Below are 21,817 nucleotides of genomic sequence, written 5' to 3'. Positions count from 1 at the left end.
TAGTTTAGGTATGATCAATATTAATACAGTAATAACACTGTTTTATTTTGGTGAGTGTGTCAAACTAGGACGACGACATTTGGTATGGAAATAGTATAAACCCTATCAAAGAATATAAATTTCCTTTCATACTACTGCCAAGTATGAGCTTCCACCCAGACAGAACATCATCATCATCATCAGCCTTTATCTGCCCACTGCTGGACATAGGCCTTCCCCAATGCCTTCCACATAATGCGGTCCTCCGCCTTCCGCATCCAAGACAGAACGCTAGTTACTAATTAATTTATAGTGATTTGATTAATCCAGTCATATCCATACAGAAAAATAAAACAAACATTACTAAGAGAGCATACTTTATTAATATTTTCGTTGTTTATCATTAATTCAGGAACACTATGTTTCATTAATCATGCAAATTGAATCACATACATAAATGAAATATCAAATACATTTTAACTTTTAACATTTGTATATTAATTTATTACAAAGAAAGCAAAGAAATACAAAGAACAAACAAATAAATGCTATACATTTAAGATTCACACTGGAACGAATACACTGTTAAAAATTATACCAAACATTGTAACAATGTTAAATCAATGATGGATGTATTTTGAAACAAACTAATGGATTTTCTAATGAGTTTCAATGATATTTTAAATTACCAGGTAACATACATTGTATTCATTTCTAAGACAAATATAAATTATTATTGCTTTAGTTGCAAAGGCATACCTTAAGGCAAAAAGTTAAGCGTTGTATGTCAGTATGACAATATGTATACTTGACGTAATATAAAACTCTTTTAATGACAGAGGCAGTGCACACATTTGTGCCTCTGGTAAACTTAAATTATCATTGACGAAAATAATAATTTATACCTTACTTTTTTATTTACTAAATAAATAATACCTAATTTTGTTATTTTTGTTAAATCTCTTACATTTTCAAACAGTCTAACAAGCCAATACGTATTTGGTTGTATATATCAATGACTCTGAAATCATAGCCTCTCATATAAATATAAATAACCAAGATCTTTGGGCGGATTCTCTGAGAGAGCAACCTGGAAGAAAAAAAAATTGATTAAGATAATACACTCTGTACTATATTGTACATTGATCTAATAATAAAAACAAAAAATATTTTTGGGTTAAATCATTTCAATTTGTTCAATAATGTTAAAAATCTGTATACGAAAATTGTTATAGGTACATTACAAATCGTATATATTATGAATTGTATACGGTACTGGTATATGTCATTTTGTATTTTACTTAGACATCAGTGTTATCTCATATTTTTGTTAGACTAAAATATTTCTGATATTTTATTTCTTTTTTAGCAGCAAACTATCTTACGAGGGCGGCACTGGAAATTTCGGGAATTAACGAAGTGACACAACATTACTATTTAAAAATGTATTTATTGCTTTTCGAAGTATTCTCAAATTTGACACATTTTTCCATACGATGGAACCAATCATTGAACCATTCCATTCGGAAGTTGGGGTCTCCAAAAAGGCCGTTTTGTAGTCGTCCACAGCTTCTTCAGGTGATGAAAATCTCTGTCCACGCAATTTATTCTTTATTTTAGGGAAAGTATAGAAATCATTAGGGCTTAGGTCGGGGCTGTACGGCGGATGGTCTAATAATTCTGTTTTCTTGCTCTAAAAACTCTTTTGTTCTATGCGCGGTGTGAGAACTCGCATTGTCGTGATGGAGGATGATGCGGCGGTTGCAGTTCTCTTTACGGAGTTCAGAAACGACCTGTGGCAAACCAATGCTAGCATACCATTCTGCATTAACCGTTTTTTGTCCCTCAAGAGGAATAGTCGTAACATGGCCGGTTTTGGAGACAAACGTGGCCACCATTTTTTTTGCAACACTCCGTGAACGAACAATTTTTGTTGGCTTTAACTCATTTTCGAACACCCAAACTCGTGACTGGTTTTTTGTTTCGGGTTCGTACGCATATATCCAGGATTCGTCACCTGATACAATGTTGTATACAGCATTTGAGGATCCTGCGTGGAATCTTTCGAGAGTTCTGACGCACCAAGTAACGCGAGCCACTTTTTGCTCTTCACAGAGCGAATGCAGTATCCATCGAGAAAACAACTTTTTTACACCTAATTGTTCATGCAAGATTATTTGTATTTGACTCATGCCAATGTCTAAAGTTGCCTGAATTTCGCGGTATGTCACATGTCGATCTTCCTCAATCAGCTTACGCACAGCATCAACGTTTTCTTGGGTGACTGCAGTTTTTGGACGAGCTTGACGGGGATCATAACTGAGCTTGACACGTCCACGTTGAAACTCAGCAAACCAGCGATAAATTGTGGTTTTGGATGGGGCTTCATCACCAAATGCAGAAATCATCCGGTCAACACACTGTTTTTGTGTTAAACCACTTCGAAAGTCATAATAAATCATTGCTCTTGAATTTTCTCGAGTCAATTCCATTTTCTCAACGACTAAACAAGTTTGACAAAACCTCGTGACAAGACCTTTTTTTAAATAAATAAATGGTATTCGATTTTTAAAACCAAGGAGTTTTCAATTAAAAAGATTTTAATATGACAGGAACAGTGGAAATATTCCATTCCCGATACTTTTAGTGCAGCCCTCGTATGTGGCGACATTTACTGTATTATGCACGATTCAATCTAACAAAGCTTGTCTCCTTTTGGTATCAATGGAGAAGACGTAACAGATCGTAAGAATTCCGATAAACTAATTTTTAGTACAAGGTACATTATTTTTGGTTAACAGCATAATATTTATAGAATTCCTTTCTTAAATTATAGAAACGTTCATTTACTGTTAAGCAAAATGAAAATACACACCAACAAATACCAACCAATTGGTTTATTTGGGGGATAAGTTCTCGTCAGCATTCTTTTAAATTTTCTATTGACATACCTTATTGTCGTTGAATATGACCCATCTTCCTTCATGGAGTATGTGACACACATAATGACCAACCATTGTAGAAGTGCCCATATGGGATATAAATGCTATCAGTTTGTATTCTGAAATTAAGAGATACATAAGTTAAACAACTATGGAAAGTATCATAGACCTTCGAGATATCTTTATAAGAAATGCAATGTATATTTAGCTTTACTTTTACATACAGTAAAAATTGTAAAATGCAGCATCATTAGCTTGATGATGTTTGAGGATATGACATCATATAAGCCTGAATAAATGCTCAGATTTATAACGAAGATTATTTTAACATGTAAACATCAAGACTGATTTTATTGGTGATAGGACCTCTTGTGAGTCTGCACAAGTAGGTAACCATCACCCTGCCTATTTCTGCCGTGAAGCAGTAATGCGTTTCGGTTTGAAGGGTGGGGCAGCCGTTGTGACTATACTGATATGAGTTCTAGGGAGAACTCATATCTCAAGGTGGGTGGCAGCATTCACGTTATATATGTCTATGGGCTCCGGTAACCACTTAGCACGAGGTGAGCTGTAAGCTCGTCCACCCATCTATGCAATACAAATAAAAATAAAACAGATAAATATATAAAACACTAACTTTCTGGTCCGTCCCTACATCCAAGTGTCCTGTCAGGTCCCGGGGTGGGTTCATCCAGGTCGAGTTGATCAGCGCGACTGAAGATCCAGTCAAGCGCTCGTGTGACGTCACCGCCCGTGGCCCCAAGCGCGCGGACTACCTGAGCCCGAGTGAATCCCATACTCATTATCTGCTCCACGCTTGCTTCATCAACGTTGGCACCCACGGCCGCATCTGTACGTTGTAAATTATTATTAAAGGTGCCAAATAATTAAACCGGGTTCTGGGTTTTACCTATCCGTACGAAGTGGCCACAGGTAGAAAATAGTGTGGGGAGTCAAACCGATCCTTGGAATTAATGGAGCAAATTAACGATTCGGTATAATGATGTACAAATCGGTATAATGATTTTTTACTAGTGGTAGGAACTCTTGGGAGTCCGCACGGGTAGATACCACCACCACCCTGCCTATTTCTGCCGTGAAGCAATAATGCGTTTCGGTTTGAAGGGTGGTGGGGCAGCCGTTGTAACTATACTTGAGACCTAAGAACTCATATCTCAAGGTGAGTGGCCAATTTACGTTCTAGATGTCTATGGGCTCCAGTAACCACTTAACACCAGGTGGGCTGTGAGCTCGTCCACCCATCTAAGCAATAAAAAAAATCCGGATGGAGTGGCCACAGGTAGAAAATAGTGTGCGGAGTCAATGCTATCCTTGGAATTAATGGAGCAAATTAATGATTCGGTATAATGATGTACTTTCATATTATAAACTAGCTTTTGCCCGCGACTCCGTCCGCGTGGAACAGTTACTTAGACATAACAGTAAATTTTACCCCCCACTTCATTTACATAGAAAGTGAAAATATTTTTGAACATTATTACTGGTACTCCACTTGTATTGGTCTTACAGTGATATTATACAGCCTATATATAGCCTTCGTCAATAAATGGGCTATTTAATGCTGAAAGATTTTTTCAAATCGGACCAGTAGTTCCTGAGATTAGGGCGTTCAAACAAACAAACTCTTCAGCTTTATAATATTATAGTATAGATTATAAAGCTTTTACATAAGCCGGTGTGACTAGAGTATTGACCGTTTTCGTTTTTTGTCTGTAGTTGTTAAAACTTTACTATAAACTTTAACTAAAATAATAATAATAAAACTTAAGTAAAATTATTGAAAATTTGTTATGCTGTACCAGTTGTAAAGCTACGTGGGTAGTTGTATATAAATTGAATTTACCTATATAGTTAAAAAAAATCTAGCAATATTAGATAGCTTTAAAGCTGAAGCCTCTACATTCGTTAGTTGCAGTGTAAAAACATACCCGAAGGCTTAGTCCCAGGCGGTTCAAACTTATGTTCAAAGTCCCAATCGGTCATGTGTTCCATGAGCCAGTTGGATGCGGCTTCGATACCAGAGTTGTTGGTGTAGTACAAAGATTTCTTGCACGCTTCCACCGGGAACCCCATGTCGAGCTGTCGAACGAAGCATTTTATTACTTTTAAAACTACAAACACGATGAATTGCTTAAAAACGATTCTTAATTATCTCATCTGTTAAATTCAGATATATCAGATATACAGGTTTACGGACACCTCTTGGCAGGAACAGAGGCTGCACAGTGCCCTCGAATTGTTGACCTCCAAGAGGGACGGCGATCACTCCTCACCAGCGTTCGCAGGCAACTGCTAACGTGAACTAACCATATTAGAATTCAGTTACAAGGTCAATCTCTCGATCCGATGGGTACATACTATCCTAATAAACGGAATACGTCATTGTCAATCCGAAACAGGCAATTCAATGGTACTGACGCGCATGAACACAAAACCCAGCCAAAAAGTAGCATTACAAAAGGATGAATTAAGAAGAAAGTCGAGAACTAAACTGATTAGCATTAAGGTTAATTATTGTTTTATTGCTGGCTGTACCGTTACTATGTAAGTAAAGTGTGTTACGGCTGTCACACGCTCCAGACTGTACATACAAAGATCAACTGTGGTTGATTTTTATAATTCCCTCGTCTTACTACGACTAAAATAAATTAGTTGTATATTTTTAAGTTATTAGGATTTGAATTTTGAAATAAAAGGGATCACAATAAGATATGTTTCAATCCCACATTGAAGCTTGCAGAATCAAAGACTCTGTTAGAGAACAACGGAACTAACCAGTTGTGACAGTAATACTTCATCGTATGTAGGAGCTGGGGTGTCAGGGGATGCCTCGGGCAGCTGCTTCTCGTCAGGCTGCAACCCTCGTCCACGGAGGCTGCTTAGATCCACCTGTAGTAATGTAAAATAAATATTTCTTACAGTTATAACTAGCCAGCTAAAATGTCACATTTGAATAAATACGGTCGTTGACCCCCAGTAATGAACACGATTCGCTGAAGGTTCACACTATGAAATTAAAACATTCGATATGGCATCTCGTTCATTTCGGCATTTTCGTAGCGGTGTCAGTAAGTACTTTCCGAATGTTAATCAAATTTTTTTCAATTTCATTTCAAGACAGAAACATTTTTATATTAATAATAATAATAATATCTTTAATACGGCGCGTATCGTGTGGTTACTCACTTCTAAATTGTATCTTTAATACTTAAAAAAATAAATTATAAATTATAAGATTTTTATAAATATAATGAAATTAACCTCCCAAGGCATGTCGACAGCCACGTCAAGTTTTGCAGGGGTCCAATCTTCTTTGATAGTAAACTTTTTAAGTTGTATCAGGAGGTAGTCAGGAAACGTCGCTAGTCGAGTTATTCTGAAAAGAGACAAGTACTTTTATGAATGCCGTGTGGTGACGGCATTAGAATACTTTTGTCACCACCCCCAGTACCATCCCAGGGGAGTCGTAAGAGGCGACAAAAGGGAAAGCATAACACACAATATTTACTAGTGTGAGAGAAGGAAAACTCGAAATTAAACCCTGTACCAACCCGTCTAGCCAGCGTGGTACCAGTAGGCTAATAAACCTCCAAAATGATTGCACACCGCAGAACCAGGCCCCTAGTCCCCGGCGGCCCCGCTATTCCTGGTTACGGTAGCGGCCATGGTAACGGCGGGGCAAGGGGTGCTAAGAATCCCCGGCAGAGATCCGGCTACCACCCCCCTTCACAACGACAACTGGCCCTGGTGACATACAACGTGCGCACTTTGAGGTTGGACGAGAAGCTAATAGAGCTGGAAGAAGAAATGAACAAGTTGCGCTGGGACGTTATTGGTTTATCGGAGATCCGAAGAGAGGGGGAGGATACGAAAACCTTACAGTCCGGCCACTTGTTCTACTACCGGGAGGGAGAACAGAAGTCCCAAGGTGGTGTTGGGTTTATCGTCCACAAATCTCTCATAAACAACATTGTGGCCATCGAAAGTGTGTCGAGTAGGGTAGTATACCTTGTCCTCAAAATCTCAAAGCGGTATTCGCTGAAGATTGTACAGGTATACGCCCCATCGACGTCACATCCAGACGATGAAGTGGAAGCTACGTATGAGGACATTAGTAGGGCCATACGTAACTCCCAATCACATTTTAACGTTGTTATGGGAGATTTCAATGCAAAACTGGGCCGTAGAGGCGATGATGAGTTGAAAGTGGGGCCATTTGGATTTGGGCAGCGGAATCCCAGAGGACAGATGCTGGCGGACTTTATGGAGAAGGAAGGACTCTTTATGATGAATTCTTTCTTCAAGAAGCCGCCACAACGGAAATGGACCTGGTTGAGTCCCGACGGTGTAACAAGAAATGAAATTGACTTCATCATGAGCACCAACAGACAGATATTCAACGATGTCTCTGTGATCAACAGTGTTAAAACAGGAAGTGATCACCGAATCGTCAGAGGCATGTTGAATATCAATGTCAGACTGGAAAGATCGCGTCTGATGAAGTCAACGCTTCGACCGTCGAATGCACAAATCCAAAACCCCGAGAGCTTTCAACTCGAATTGGCTAATCGCTTCGAATGGCTAAACAGCTGCGCATCAGTGGACGATGTAAACAGCAGGCTGGTAGAGACTGTCCGTACGGTAGGATCCAAATTTTTCAAAACCCACCGTAAGAATAGACCTCAGAAACTATCCGACCGCACCCGAAACCTCATGGCTAGTCGACGTTTGATGACGCTCCAAACTTCGGAGGACGCTGAGTCATATAGGCAACTCAATAGACATATCATGAAGTCCTTGCGACACGACCTACGCTCCTTTAATACTCAGCGTATCAAAGAGACGATTGAGCGAAACCAAGGCTCTAAAGTGTTCGCAAGAGACGCTTCTATTGGGCAAAGCCAGCTGACGAAGCTGAAGACCGAAGATGGACGTGTAACGTCGAATAAGTCAGAGGTCCTGCGGGAGATAGAGAGGTTCTACGGGCAGCTGTTTACCTCGGTCTCAGCTGAACCGCAAGGTTTAGCTGCAGACCCTAGAGCCAAGCTAACCCGACACTACACCGAAGACATCCCGGACATCAGCCTGTACGAGATTAGGATGGCTCTCAAACAGCTTAAGAATAACAAGGCACCGGGCGAGGATGGAATTACTACGGAGCTTCTGAAAGCGGGCGGGACGCCGGTACTGAAAGTCCTTCAGAAGCTCTTCAATTCCTCTTTGCTCGATGGAAAACCGCCACAGGCATGGAACAGGGGTGTTGTGATCCTGTTCTTCAAAAAAGGTGACAAAACCTTATTGAAGAACTATAGGCCCATAGCACTGCTGAGCCATGTCTACAAGCTGTTCTCGAGAGTCATCACGAAGCGTCTCGAACGCAGGTTTGATGACTTCCAGCCTACCGAACAAGCCGGTTTCCGAAAAGGCTACAGTACCATAGACCACATACATACGCTGCGGCAGATTGTACAGAAGACCGAAGAGTACAATCGGCCATTATGCTTAGCGTTTGTGGACTATGAGAAAGCCTTTGATTCCGTCGAAACATGGGCGGTCCTTAGATCTCTCCAGCGGTGCCGTATTGACCACCGGTACATCGAAGTATTGAAGTGTTTGTATAATAACGCCACCATGTCAGTCCGAGTACAGGAGCATTGCACGAAGGAAATCCCTGTAAAGAGAGGAGTGAGACAGGGAGATGTGATATCTCCGAAACTGTTTATCACTGCTCTGGAGGATTCCTTCAAACTTCTGGAATGGCAAGGACTTGGCATCAATATTAACGGCGAATACATCACTCATCTTCGGTTTGCCGATGACATCGTGGTCATGGCAGAGTCGCTGGAAGATTTAGGGCGTATGCTCGGTGACCTCAGTAGGGTTTCTCAACAAGTGGGTCTTAAAATGAACATGGACAAAACAAAAATCATGTACAATGTCCATGTTGCACCCACCATAGTTACTGTTGGGAGCTCTACTCTTGAAGTTGTTGACGAATATATATACCTAGGACAGGCAGTCCGATTAGGTAGGTCCAACTTTGAGAGAGAGGTCAGTAGACGGATCCAACTCGGCTGGGCAGCGTTCGGTAAACTGCACAACGTCTTCTCGTCCAAAATACCTCAGTGCCTTAAGACAAAGGTGTACAACCAATGTGTGTTACCAGTGATGACTTACGGCTCGGAGACGTGGTGCTTCACTAGGGATCTTTTTAGAAGGCTCAAAGTCGCGCAGCGAGCTATGGAGAGGGCTATGCTCGGCATTTCTCTACGTGATCGAATCCGAAATGAGGAGATCCGTAGAAGAACGAAGGTTGCTGACATAGCCCGTAGAATTAGTGAACTGAAGTGGCAATGGGCCGGCCACATAGCACGAAGAGAGGACGGTCGATGGGGCAGAAAGATCCTGGAGTGGCGACCACGTACTGGCAAGCGCAGTGTGGGACGGCCACCTACTAGATGGACCGACGACCTAGTAAAAAGTGCTGGGTCTCGTTGGATGCAGGTGGCAATGGACCGGTCGCACTGGAAATCTATTGGAGAGGCCTATGTTCAGCAGTGGACGGCGATAGGCTGAAATGATGATGATGATGATGACTTTTATGAATAATGGTTTCGAATATGTTCGTGTAAGTGTGTTCACGTCCGGGAGTCACAGGGATTTGGGCCATACATTCTTCATAAATTTTTTATAAAATTTCATAAAAAAAAAAATTGGACCCCTACGATGGGCAGGACATGTAGTTCGAATGGAAAAGACCAGCATGCCAAGACAACTGCTTTATGGCAAACCAGAGGGCCGCAGAAGTCATGGCAGACCCAAACTCCGATGGTTACATGGTGTAGAGCATGACCTCAAAGCTATCGGTGTCAGGAACTGGAAGGAGAAAGCCCTGAGCATAGCAGTCTGGAGAGACATACTGGACCAGGCTAAGGCCCACCCTGGATGTCGTCATTATGAATGTTATGTTTATATTTTTAAGTTAAATTACCAATTGTTTGATCGCACGGAAACATAAGATGTGATTCGGTATATTATTCAAACTTATACTTTAAATATCTCATTCTTTTAACTCAGTTTATTTATATCAATATTTTACAACTTTCTTGTTATGCTGACAACAAAATGCAAATCTTGCGGGAGAAATGTTCAGCCAAAAGTCGGTCGTTGGAATGTCTTAATTGAGAACTTGTTTGTAAGATTCTTTAGAGATATTAGTGCAATTCAAATTTTACATTGCGGTGGATATATTCTGACCTCCCAACATTTTCGACTCACTTATGTGCGGTGACTTTCTTGTTTAAGGCACTACTGAAGAACTGCTCAATTGTCTCCTCCCTCATGAAACTCTCCAAGCAAGCTTTAAACGGAATGTGTGGCCTCACCACCAGGGCCGGGTCTCTGTAAAAAGTTTGCGATATTGTACAGGTAATGTCTATGCCAGTGTTACCATCCTTACTTTTTTAACATTAGATTATTCGTTTTCACATTGACACCCCTGTTTTCTGTTTCATTCCTAATATTTATTGTTTTTCAATTAGCGTTCAGTGCCACTTATGACACTATGCAAATATTTTTTGATAACCACTATGTAATAGATTGCAATCACACTAGACAGTATCTACTGTTGTCAGGATTCGAGGGAATTCCCCGACTAAACTCTATGTGATTAACAGAAATATTTTTATGCATGGGGAAATCCCAATTTAAGAATGACAGCTACAGGCCAAAACCCTATTGTATTGTTGTTACAGCTTTCAAGCTTTGAATTAGTGAATTATATGTAATCCCACCGTTTATATTAAAAAACAATATTTACAACATATTTGATAAAATGAGCAGTGATTCATCGACTGAGAAAAGTCCTCCTGCTGTTTTTTATTGTGTTGTGATCAATATTATAATATAACAATGTATTTGAATCTTGGTAAATAATAAAAGCAGGTAATTGTTTTAATTATATGCGGACAGTATTTTTACTTAATCTACTATTTTCTCCTATTTTTTTATTGGTGAGCAGTATTTTTAGTTTCTCGGGGTTGGCAGCACTGGTTTATGCTGTACCGTGTCCTTGCCAGTATCACCAATGTCGTTACGTCAGAACAAAATAATGCGTAGTCATGCTCTGTTAAATTGGCACAACGAAACAGAAATATAAACTAGTGTTGAGTAATTAAATTTACAACAAGTAAATTAAACTTGTTAAGTTAAAAATAACATTAACATAGTTAAGATGGATTCTGTAATTTATTTTCGTTACAACTACACACAGTGAAAAATAGCAGTAACAAACACCTCAAGCACCGGTCACCATTCTCGTCGAACCCGTCGCTTGCGACGAAGGGCACGACGAGTAAATTAACCCACAGACACAGCCCACTGAGTTTCTCAGATTTGGCTAGTTTGATAACTATATAGATATTTGTAGATTTGGAAGTCCAGAGAAGGTTTAAAAGGTAGATAAATATGAAAAGGCTCGGAATTAATTAAAGATAACAATTTTGTTTTTCTTTTGACGTGTCCCCCGTCGGACGAATTCATTCTTTTTGTTAGTTTTAAGTTTATTTTACACAAAAGTTTAGGTCTTTTATTTATAGATTGAGGCACAAAGTCTGCCGGGTCAGCTAGTTCACAATATATCGACGCTTGAAAGGCAAACGTGACTAAGCGACAATAACTGCTTTGTACATAAATGATAGGCAATAACCATATTCGATGCGCTAAAAAAATTTATTTCTAGTTCTATTAAAATCATTTCAATCCTACAGCTAGATTCGTTAGAATTGATTTTTTTTTTCAGGTATTACAACTTTAAATTAGTGTACTGTAAAGTTCACGCACTGTCACTTAGTCACGTTTGCCTTTCAAGTGTCGATATATATGATACAAATGTTAATGACTCACAATCTCTGACCACTGGCTTCGGCCTGGGCCCGTCTGGCCTCGTACTGCTGGACCTGCTCCACGTTGGTAGCAGCGGAGAGGGGCACGGGCAGCGGCAGATGATGTTCGGCTCTCGTGGTGTACCTCACGCAGTTCGACTCCGAGCACTTGATGCGCTCCTCCACTGCGAACTTCAAGCAGTCCGCAGGGTTCGGCTTGTGGCGGCTGTTTCGCTGTTGATTAGAATTTAACATGCACTCTTCGATATTCATACTATTAACAAAACGGGTCTGGGACACACTAACAGGAAACGCAGTTAATTTAAACCAGTAGAACTATAAATATTATATTTATCGACGATTTCATGTTCATGTTGTGCTTACTACTTACTATCAGATCTAAGAAATAGTTTTTACCTACCAAATTAATTCGTTATGCTTTCATTTCATACTTATACATCGTATATTTACTTTCGAATTATACATCATGTATCTATATAAATAATACGTGAAGCAAAAACTTTGTATCCCTTTTTACGAAAATTGCGCGGACGGAATATGAAATTTTCTACACTTATAGAGAATACAGAGAAGAAGTGCACAATGCTAATATTTTTTTTAAATAATGCATAAAAGATACATTAAATCAATAAAGAAAACATTACACACACTACATACCATGTATTTGACGCACACACGCATGCATACTATTTATTGTCAAACTTTTGTTCTTGACGTCTGTTGTCAAATCGAGATTAAATATTGTTTGTCTTTGTTCGTATTTTTTATAGTGTAGTCTTGGCGAAATTTGTGATTATAGAAGTATAAAATACAATCATAATCGTGTAAAAACTTACAATTCCAATTAATTTTAGTCGAATTTAGACTACTGCGGAACTACTAGTCTTATTATGTTACCTGTAGGAGCGTCAAGAGATGCAAGTAGAACTCGTGCGCGTCCTGCTGCCGCTTGGTGGCGAACTCCGGGTGGTGCTTCCCGACGAGCTGCCGGTACATGTGCGGGCTCACCCCCAGCTGGCCCCCCTCGGGGTCCGGGGTCGAGTACCGGCCCGACAGCAGACCCACGCCCAGCTTTGCGCTACAAACGACGATTAATTACAAACATATACATAATACTACGCGCTGGGTTTCGGGATAAATAAAATTTCTACCGAAGTATAAATTAGAGCTGTATTAGCACTTAGAACACTTAAAACACAAAAACACTTTAAAATTCTCAATTCGGTTCGAGTAGTTCCGATTACTAAGGTCGAGACGAAATCGCTAGAATCGTCGAGAGCATTCCTCACAAGTCGAGTACCTTCGACGTGTGTTTCCGCTATCCGACAATAGACGGCATTGTACTTCTCGAGCGTTCTATATGTTACTAGATACTTCGATATTTGCTCAGCCACTCGGCGACAGATGGCGTTACTCTTACGGGCGTAATAATATGTTTAGGTGAAATTCATTAAGGTTCACACTAATTAATGGTAGTAGGATGTCTTGTGAGTCCGCACGGGTAGGTAAGACCACCCTGCCTAGTAATGCGCTTCGGTTTGAAGGGTGGGGCAGCCGTTGTACAAATGTGACCTTAGAACTTATGTCTCAAGGTGGGTGACAGCATTTTCGTTGTAGATGTCTATGGACTCCGGTAACCACTACAAAACCAAGTGCGCCGTGAACTCGTCCACCCATCTAAGCAATAAAAAAAAATGACATAAAAGACACCGCGTGACAAAGACTCACGTTTGAACATTAAAATCGTTGACCGGATCTTCGGGGAAGGTGGCGAATATCTCCGGAGCCCCCTCCACGTAGCGACGCACGAAGTCGGGCATTCGGAACATCACCTGAAACAAATAATACTTGCAATTGTAAATTTACTATCGACTATACAATTTCGTTTAAAAAAAAAATGTACCATCGGTATAAAGCAGGCCTGGGCAAATGGCGCCCCGCGGTTGAATTTTGTCTGGCCCGTGAAGCATTGTATATATTATTATTAAAAACACAAATATTATTTTTTGTCTAACATAAATTGGTGCATAAATTTTTTTAGATACAATCTTAAGCAATACTGATACATATTATCAGGCCCGGTGGGAGCCAAAATTTTCTCCCGGACTACCGCTCTTTTCAGGGCCTCCTATTCGAAAATATAATTATGATAATTGAACAATTACAGTATGTATAATAGTCGCACAATATAAAATTAGAAAAAAACTGTATTGCCCGAGGTCAAATATTCATCAGCAATGTGGCCCGACTATCAAATCATTTGCTTGCCCACCCCTGGCATAAAGGGACGAGAAGTGATATTGTTTGGAGAGAACGACAAAGGTAAGATCTTGCACTGAGCGTGTGTTTTTGCTGCGCAGACCGCGTCGCTCTGCCGAACTTGTTTTTATGAGAACTTATCTTGAGAATGTCGTTAGCGGGTTTCTGCTGTATGATAGCTACTGATGCAAATTAAGGCGACGCACTTTATTTGTATGAGTTTAATTTTTTGTTACAAAATTTCTCTGTCTGTCTCTTTGTGCAGCTTTACTATCATCGGTCAGTAGTAGAAGTTACCTTTTTCACTTCTATAGTATCTTTTAGCTAGTGTAGGTGGGTAAATTAGCTCAGACCATTTAACACAAAGCAGTTATAGCTCTTAGTTTATCAAATACATATTTTTTTAAAGTCGATCCTGGTCAAACTATTAGGCCAGAGCAATAAAATATTTTATTCTATTATCATTAATATATGTGCTAAGTTTCATGTTGAACGGACACTTAGAATTTGGTAAAAATTATGTTGTAAGTTTTCATTGCCCAAACAGATTGTAACTACTTAGACTTTAGAACTGATATCTCAAGATGGATGGCGCATTTACGTCGAATTTGTCTATGGGCTCCAGTAACCATTTAACACCAGGTGGGCTGGGAGCTCGTCCACCCATGTGAGCAATAAAAAAAAAGATTCTAATCAATTGGATAAAAGCGTGTCAATGTGTCAATGACCTGTACGACGCTGTTGATGTAACAAGAGTTTCCCAAGTTGTTGAGTCCAGTGAGAGCGGGCCCGTGCAGTGGTCTTAGATCACTTCCAGATTCTTGCAAGGTATTCCATTCTCCCGAACGCTGGTTCAGCTCGAGCTCTAATTCCACCATAGATTTATCTGTCTGAAAAATTATATCATGAGAATAGGGATGGCAGCAAATAAATTATCTATATATTAAAATAATACGTGAAGCAAAAACTTTGTACCCCTTTTTACGAAAATTGCGCGGACGGAGAAGTATGAAATTTCCCACACTTAAAGAGAATACAGAGAAGGAGTGCAGAATGCTAATATTTTTTTTAAATTATGCATTATTAATACTTTAAAAAACACATTACACACACTACCATGTATTTGACATACACACACATATATATATACTCTTTGTTTATTGTCACTTTGTTATTGCTTCAAGTCTGTGGTCAAATTGAGAATAGGTTAATAGGTATTGTTTATCTTTATATTTATTTCTCTATAGTGTAGTCGTAATCTGTGATTACAGAAGTATCTTTGAAAATACAGTCAAAACCGTTTACTGCGACATCGGTTAGAACAACATGCCGGTTATAATAACCTAGAACAAAGGTCCCGGCTGAATGCCATATGACCGCCTTATTAAAAACATTGCTTTATACGACATTGCTTATAACGACATACCTCATAAAACGACCACATTTAACTAATATTTCGGAGAATTAGATCTGTTAGAACGACCGGCTAAGCTGTATTGTAAACAATTTGAATAGGTATCCACATTTGTCTTCAATGGCTATTAAAATCAGGAAAAAAAACAATAGAATTTAGTTTAGTGTAGGGTCTTTTCTAATTCTTAGAAACAAAACACGTGCATGCAGTCGAGTCAAAGCCCGCTTCTTCATATCTCTTCAGTTAGTTTGCTACTTATCTATACACAAGACGCACCAAAACTTTGTGGAGTTATTCGTGAAACATTAAAAAAGTCGCAAAGAAAAAGAAAACAAGTTAATATTGAAGAAAAATCGCGTATTATATCCAAGCTAGAGAGCAGAATTTCAAACAAAGACTTAGCAAAGGAATATGGTGTATCACACTCGACAATTTCAACAATTTGGAAAGAGCGATGACGATACGTTAATTAAAATCCAACGTGAATTACAAAATATCTATGCATAACAGAAGTGTTCCAAACAGACCAAAATTACAGATTTTATGCTCACAGAAAAATAATATGCATTTTACTTGTGTGTAATAAACAAAATGTATATAGTTGAATAAATATATTTTGCCAATGATTCCCTATCGATTTGTTTGTACTTGCACGATACACATCAAACATCACCGGTTGTTACGACTATCGGTTTTTACGACTGAATATGAGCAGTCCCTTCGATGTCGTTATAACAGATTTTGACTGTAGATCCTTAATAATGTTCAAACTTATAATTTCTATTAATTATAGTCGAATTTCGACTACTGCGGGACCACTAATAACAATTAAAAACTTTGCAAAAAATTGTTCCAATGTTGCTTAAGCCTCAAGAAACATATAGAGGTTTGGCTGTGCAAAAATATTTGTGTCTATCGAGCATACCTTCTGCAGCTGCTGTACATTAATCCCAAAGTGTTTGAGGTGATCAGCGAGAAATGGGTCTTCCACCATATCATCTTCAGCGTACGAAAAAACATCTCCTTTTCCTTCAGCGGTAATGGTTCCCAGCTTGACAGCGAGTGGATAGCCTGTCTCTCTGTAGTGTTCTACCTGAAATAAAATGCAATCTATATATCTTAAGGAGGCAAACACATAACATTTGAATACCATTTTCTAAACTGTTCTAAATAGTAAGCGGGTGAATGAGTCACCGGTCATTGGTTTCAGGTAGTGGTGGCATTAGTGAAGATCATAGACATCACAACGTCAACCCCGCCACCTAGACAGTTAAAGACTCAATTGTAGTTAACCCATGACTACTTGATACTTCGTAACCGAATCGTATTTACTACCCATACAGGTTTGCAATACATCCTATCACCAGTACATGTCAGTTGGCAATCACAGTTAGTTAATATCGACGGAGAGAAATTTGAGTAAAATACAAATAAAAAACGTTAACATCAATGACTTAGAAAGCGAAATATATTAAATAAATATATAAAATAAGTAAACTTGAGGGTAACAATTAAAAAGTGGTTTACAATTTTCAACCTCATTTTTCTGGCAATAGATTTTTTTTTTTTTTTATTGCCTTTGTAGGCAGACGAGCACACGGCCCACCTGATGGTAAGTGGTCACCGTCGCTCATGGACGTCAGCAATGCCAGGGGCAGAGCCAAGCCGCTGCCCCTGGCATTGCTGACGAGAGAGATTATTGCACATAAAAAGGTGGACAGGACCAAAATGAATATTTTTTAAATTAAAAGTTAAAGAATACTTTTTAATGTGAAGGCATCACATTCAAAAGTGCTTCCAGTAGATATAAGTGCATTTGTACTTACAGCATGATCATTCCCTCCGGTGCCATCGAAGAAGCGACGTCCGCAAAGTATGGACCCATCAGTCAGGTTCAACCAGAGGTTATTAGTCAGGTCACACTTCTCACATTTCCATCCAGATGGAGGTATACGGATACCATTGTCCAGCTGCTTGAGGTTAACAGAGTGTCTGGAAGAGTATTCAGTTAAAATTTAGTAAAATAGTCATTGGTACACAGTAGTTTGGCTGTGTCTGATAGACATCAGATTACCAGGTGGACATAAAAAGAAATTAAGTTCAAATTTTATTTTAAAAAACTTACACAGAAACTTCACGTTTTTCACCATCCCAGGTGCCTTGTAATGCTGCCAATTCTGCGATTTTGAATGGTGATTCTGCATCGATAACAGCTTGAACTGATTTCTTTACCTGAGAATCAAAACTTCTACATATAGTATTTATAACTATAGTATTTAAATTGCATTGTTTTATAAGAAATTACATTATCTGTACATGGTGTGCTGTGTAATAATATGTACTATATATAATAAGCTTGAAACTTTACTCGATTGATTTGAACAACTTACAGGTTCTGGTAAATTAGGATCAGGCCATGGGAATGTGTGAAATCCTGGTAGCACCACCACACTGTAATGATCAGTGTATGTAAATTTAGGTTTTCCACATTCAGGATCAAAGCCTCCCTCAACTCCTATGGCGAGCCTGGTGATCTTCTTCTCGGGACCATCGCCTGTTTGCTCTGGTTCAGGGATCTGCAATAAAAACATAAATTTTTTTATACATTTTAGAGGGTTTTTGTTGAGTGTTCGAAAGGTAGTGGACATAATATCTTGGAATGATACTAAAGTATTGAGCTCATGAATGTATAATTATGGAGAGCGTTTTTTTTATTTTGCTTAGATGGTTGGGCGAGCTCACAGCCCAACTTGTGTTAGATGGTTACTGCTCCACCCTTCAAACCAAAACGCATTACTGCTTCACGGCAGAAATAAGCAGGGCGGTGGTACCTACCCGTGCGGACTCACAAAAAGTCCTACCACCAGTAATTATGCAAATTATAAATTTGCAGGTTCGATTTTTATTACAAGATGTTATTCCTTCAACGGGGGAGGTCAATCGTGACCATTTGTAAAGTACGTATTTCATTGGTACTAGCCTGCGGGATTCGAACACCGGCGCATCGCTCAATACAAATGCACCGGACGTCTTATCCTTTAGGCCACGACGATTTCATTTAATTTAGTTCAATCCGACCCTTGGAAGACACAAGTTTGCACATTAAATGCGAATAAAGACCAATTTATGAAGCGCTGCAATTCCAGAGTGCCTGCAACCATTCGAGTTACTGGCATTCTTCAGCATGAAATAGCACCGTGTTCCATATCCGTCATTTGGCACGTAACGTGAAGTTGGCTTGAATATTGTTGCGAATCCTTAGCAGAGCGAAGGGATACTTTAAGCCTGCACAAATACTTTTCCTTTACAATGCATAGGTCCGAACTCGCGTGTACTACTACTGGTTAAGGAGGTTTCCCGAATACCACCTACTTGATTCCTTACAGAAAAGACAAATTTTGAAGTTCAGGAAGTAAGGATGTCGTTATATTCGAATTCCTAATATATATATATTTTTAGACCGGTCTTTGTGGCGAAGCTTGGGGGAGGCCTATGTCCAGCAGTGGACGTCCATGGGCTGATAGGAGGAGGATATTTTAGTTTTACAATTATGATGTTTATCTGTGAACCACAACAATGTCAAAAACTTACTGGTTGTTTCTCTCTTCTGATATGTAAGAAGACGGCGTTTCCGGTTTTCTGGAAATACTGTTCAACGTAATTGCGCCCGAATCCCAAGAATGACACCAGGGACACATAGAGACCCGTCTCGGATTCCTGTGAAAAGTAAATATATATAATGTAACTAGTTTCAATGTGAATATGGAACTATCCATCAAATTTATATTGCTATAGTATGTGCTGTGCATTTGCTTAACAAATTTATGAATTTTAAGTATGCCTTTCACTCAGGAAATGGAAAATCAATATTTTATCTGCCTTATGCTGATAAAAAAATAAAAAAGCATACAAACACCCCTATAACAATTTGCATGTAGATAATGTAGCATAGGGGTACCTGACACACTTGAAATTCAAACTTCAAGCTAGAAACACTAAAAATGTCTCTTGCCATTGATTTGTATTTGGGAACGTTTTTAGTATTATGTGGATTTGTTCTGAGCCTTGTAAACTTAAAAAGGCTGATAAAAGAGAATAACTTGCTTCCTAAAGTATTACTTTCAGAAAATTTAATACTAATCTGTATCGGCTTAGCTTTTATTACCCGTTTTATACACAACATGAACCCTAGTGATGTTACAATTAGTGACATTCAAGAGAAAATATCAAATAAATATAATTCTATGCATTGTGGTTTTCCAGCTGTCTTGACAAGTTACGGACCGTTAATAGTTTCTTTAGTGAATAGTTTTCTATGTTTACTAATAGACAACTATATGCGCTACAGAATTTTAGCTGATGCAAAGAAAAAGGAAAACGAAGACACTGTACAAGAAATAGGAGAAAATTTACACAATGAAGAAACATCCTGCTTCAGAGTTACAACATTTTGTAAGGAATATGTCTCTTATATGATGATAGCTGGACAATGGACCATTCCTATTGTACTCGCATTATCAATGTACCCAGTCAATACCAAAGAGAAAGTATTGAGTGAAGTACGAGACTTAGATACTTTATGTATGAACATGATGGATTTAAGGAATGATAACTGTTCATATGAAGCATTGTCAGACGATTTACGAATCTCAATTTCTACAGAAAACTACTTAGAAGTATATGAAAACCTATCTAATGTTGGAAACACATCAGACAATATTCAATCTGTGTTAAAAAATATTTATGACATTATATTGAATTTTAAAAATGATACAGTATCGTTTAATGTCACAAGTGCTCCGTTAATACGAAAACCAAAACAATTCTGGAAATGTAGAAAAGTGTGTTATTTAGAGAACAAAAAGCTGCTTGTGTATATGTTTGTTTTGGTAATGATAAGTTTCTTTGTACCAATAACCGTTTCCACTATTATATTAACCAAAATTCATGTTATGGCTATTAAAAGACCAAATATCAAGACATATGTAAGCAGGGAATTATTGTACAACATCTTGTTCTGGAGTCCAGTTGTGTTAGATACATTAATGTCCATTATTTTATGTTCATACTCAATGAACGGTACGAGAACGTCAATTTTTAATGTGGTAGCCAATGTTTATCAAGCAATCAAGAATTTTATGAACACAAAATACTTTAAGGGGAACACAGTAAATCCAATAGTTTAGTTAAATTTTATTAAATTGAATGTATTTAATTTTGTTTTTCAGCACAGTGAGGTTTTCAGTTCATTAATTATATAATTTTATTTAGAATTTCTACCATATTACTATTGTTATGGGCATAAATAGTATTATTTATAGTGCTGTTTATAATTGTCTTTTGTTCTAAATGGATGTTTATAAATTATTTAGTTAGAACTGTAGATGTGTGCTCGTGATGATTACCACATATGATGAAAGCAATTGCCAGAATAAACAATTTCTGCCGTAAAGGAATGGACAGCTATTTTTAATCAGAGTTATTATACTATTTCTGGTCAAATAAATCTAAACGATTTTTTTTTTTATTTTGGGAATTCCTCTTTCTTATCCAAGTAATTAAAATAATATTATATGTAAATACTTTCACAAAATTACAATGATTGAGAGTTATTGACAAATTAATATTTTATGCAGCTTAAAATAAATTTATATACAATCATAGTGAATTAGAATACGGTACAAACAAAAATCGCGATCAAGGAATAAAAAACCAACATTAAAAAATCTCAGCAGCTGCCATGAGCAATAAACAATAAAACTAAATATTATTGGCTTAAATTATTTGTCAATACAATTTGTAAGAGCTTTCATTATATTGTAAGTCAATTATTATCAATATGATACTGAGGTAGATTCGGTGAAACTTCGTGTTGGTGTGTACAACCACATATTCAAATTTCATGAAATAAATTGTGACCTCTACACGTTTGTATTTTTTCCTTTTAGAAAATAAATTACTTGATAAATGAGGTAAAACCATTAAATACAGAGGTTAGAAAAAAAATGCAACTCACCGGGTTGTCAAAAGAATATACACATTCGTCTTTGTACACAAGCTGATGCGGTCCTGGCAATTTAATTTTAGACAAATGAGACGTTAATAAGCTTAACGATGCCATATCGATAACGGTGCTTTAAGGATTCTATCAATAGCTAGAGAAATTTAATTTTTTTGTTAAAACTTCTAATATTTAACCTGACACGGCGTCGCACTAAAAATACCTTCTTTACATTAAAGGCCTGGATTCTAGTCTTTTAAGCCAAGTCTTGTAGCGCAGCGAAATAAAACGCACTACA

At 38.2% G+C, this 21,817-nt stretch overlaps 1 protein-coding gene across 1 annotated transcript; it reads right to left on the bottom strand.

Annotated features, from left to right (window-relative positions):
- Positions 1-339: 339 nt before the first annotated feature.
- LOC101735878 (ubiquitin carboxyl-terminal hydrolase 5) lies at positions 340-21,772 on the bottom strand. Its single transcript, XM_004927065.5, has 17 exons — positions 21,535-21,772; positions 19,110-19,235; positions 17,909-18,094; positions 17,644-17,750; positions 17,345-17,510; positions 16,444-16,611; positions 14,833-14,994; positions 13,574-13,677; positions 12,743-12,923; positions 11,847-12,058; positions 10,221-10,343; positions 6,204-6,318; positions 5,718-5,831; positions 4,871-5,021; positions 3,559-3,771; positions 2,931-3,040; positions 340-1,069 (listed from the first exon to the last, which is right to left on the bottom strand). The coding sequence occupies exons 1-17, from the start codon at positions 21,637-21,639 to the stop codon at positions 1,007-1,009; spliced, it is 2,406 nt and encodes an 801-aa protein (XP_004927122.1). The 5' UTR covers positions 21,640-21,772; the 3' UTR covers positions 340-1,006.
- Positions 21,773-21,817: the final 45 nt, after the last annotated feature.

The sequence above is a fragment of the Bombyx mori genome, chromosome 8 (assembly GCF_030269925.1).
Source record: "Bombyx mori chromosome 8, ASM3026992v2".
Classification (NCBI taxonomy): domain Eukaryota; kingdom Metazoa; phylum Arthropoda; class Insecta; order Lepidoptera; family Bombycidae; genus Bombyx; species Bombyx mori.
The sequence above is the reverse complement of the archived record's forward strand: the minus strand, read 5'-3'. Positions and strand labels throughout refer to the sequence as shown.

What these genes read in the sequence shown, in the direction of transcription:
- LOC101735878 (XM_004927065.5), bottom strand. Translation starts at nt 21,639, where the DNA reads ATGGCATCGTTAAGCTTATTAACGTCTCATTTGTCTAAAATTAAATTG. An exon ending in GAAGCCAGTGGTCAGAGATT is followed by an intron (nt 10,344 to 11,846) that starts GTGAGTCATTAA and finishes AACTTTTTACAG; the next exon opens with AGACCCGGCCCTGGTGGTGA. An exon ending in GCCTGGGACTAAGCCTTCGG is followed by an intron (nt 3,772 to 4,870) that starts GTATGTTTTTAC and finishes TACAACGTACAG; the next exon opens with ATGCGGCCGTGGGTGCCAAC.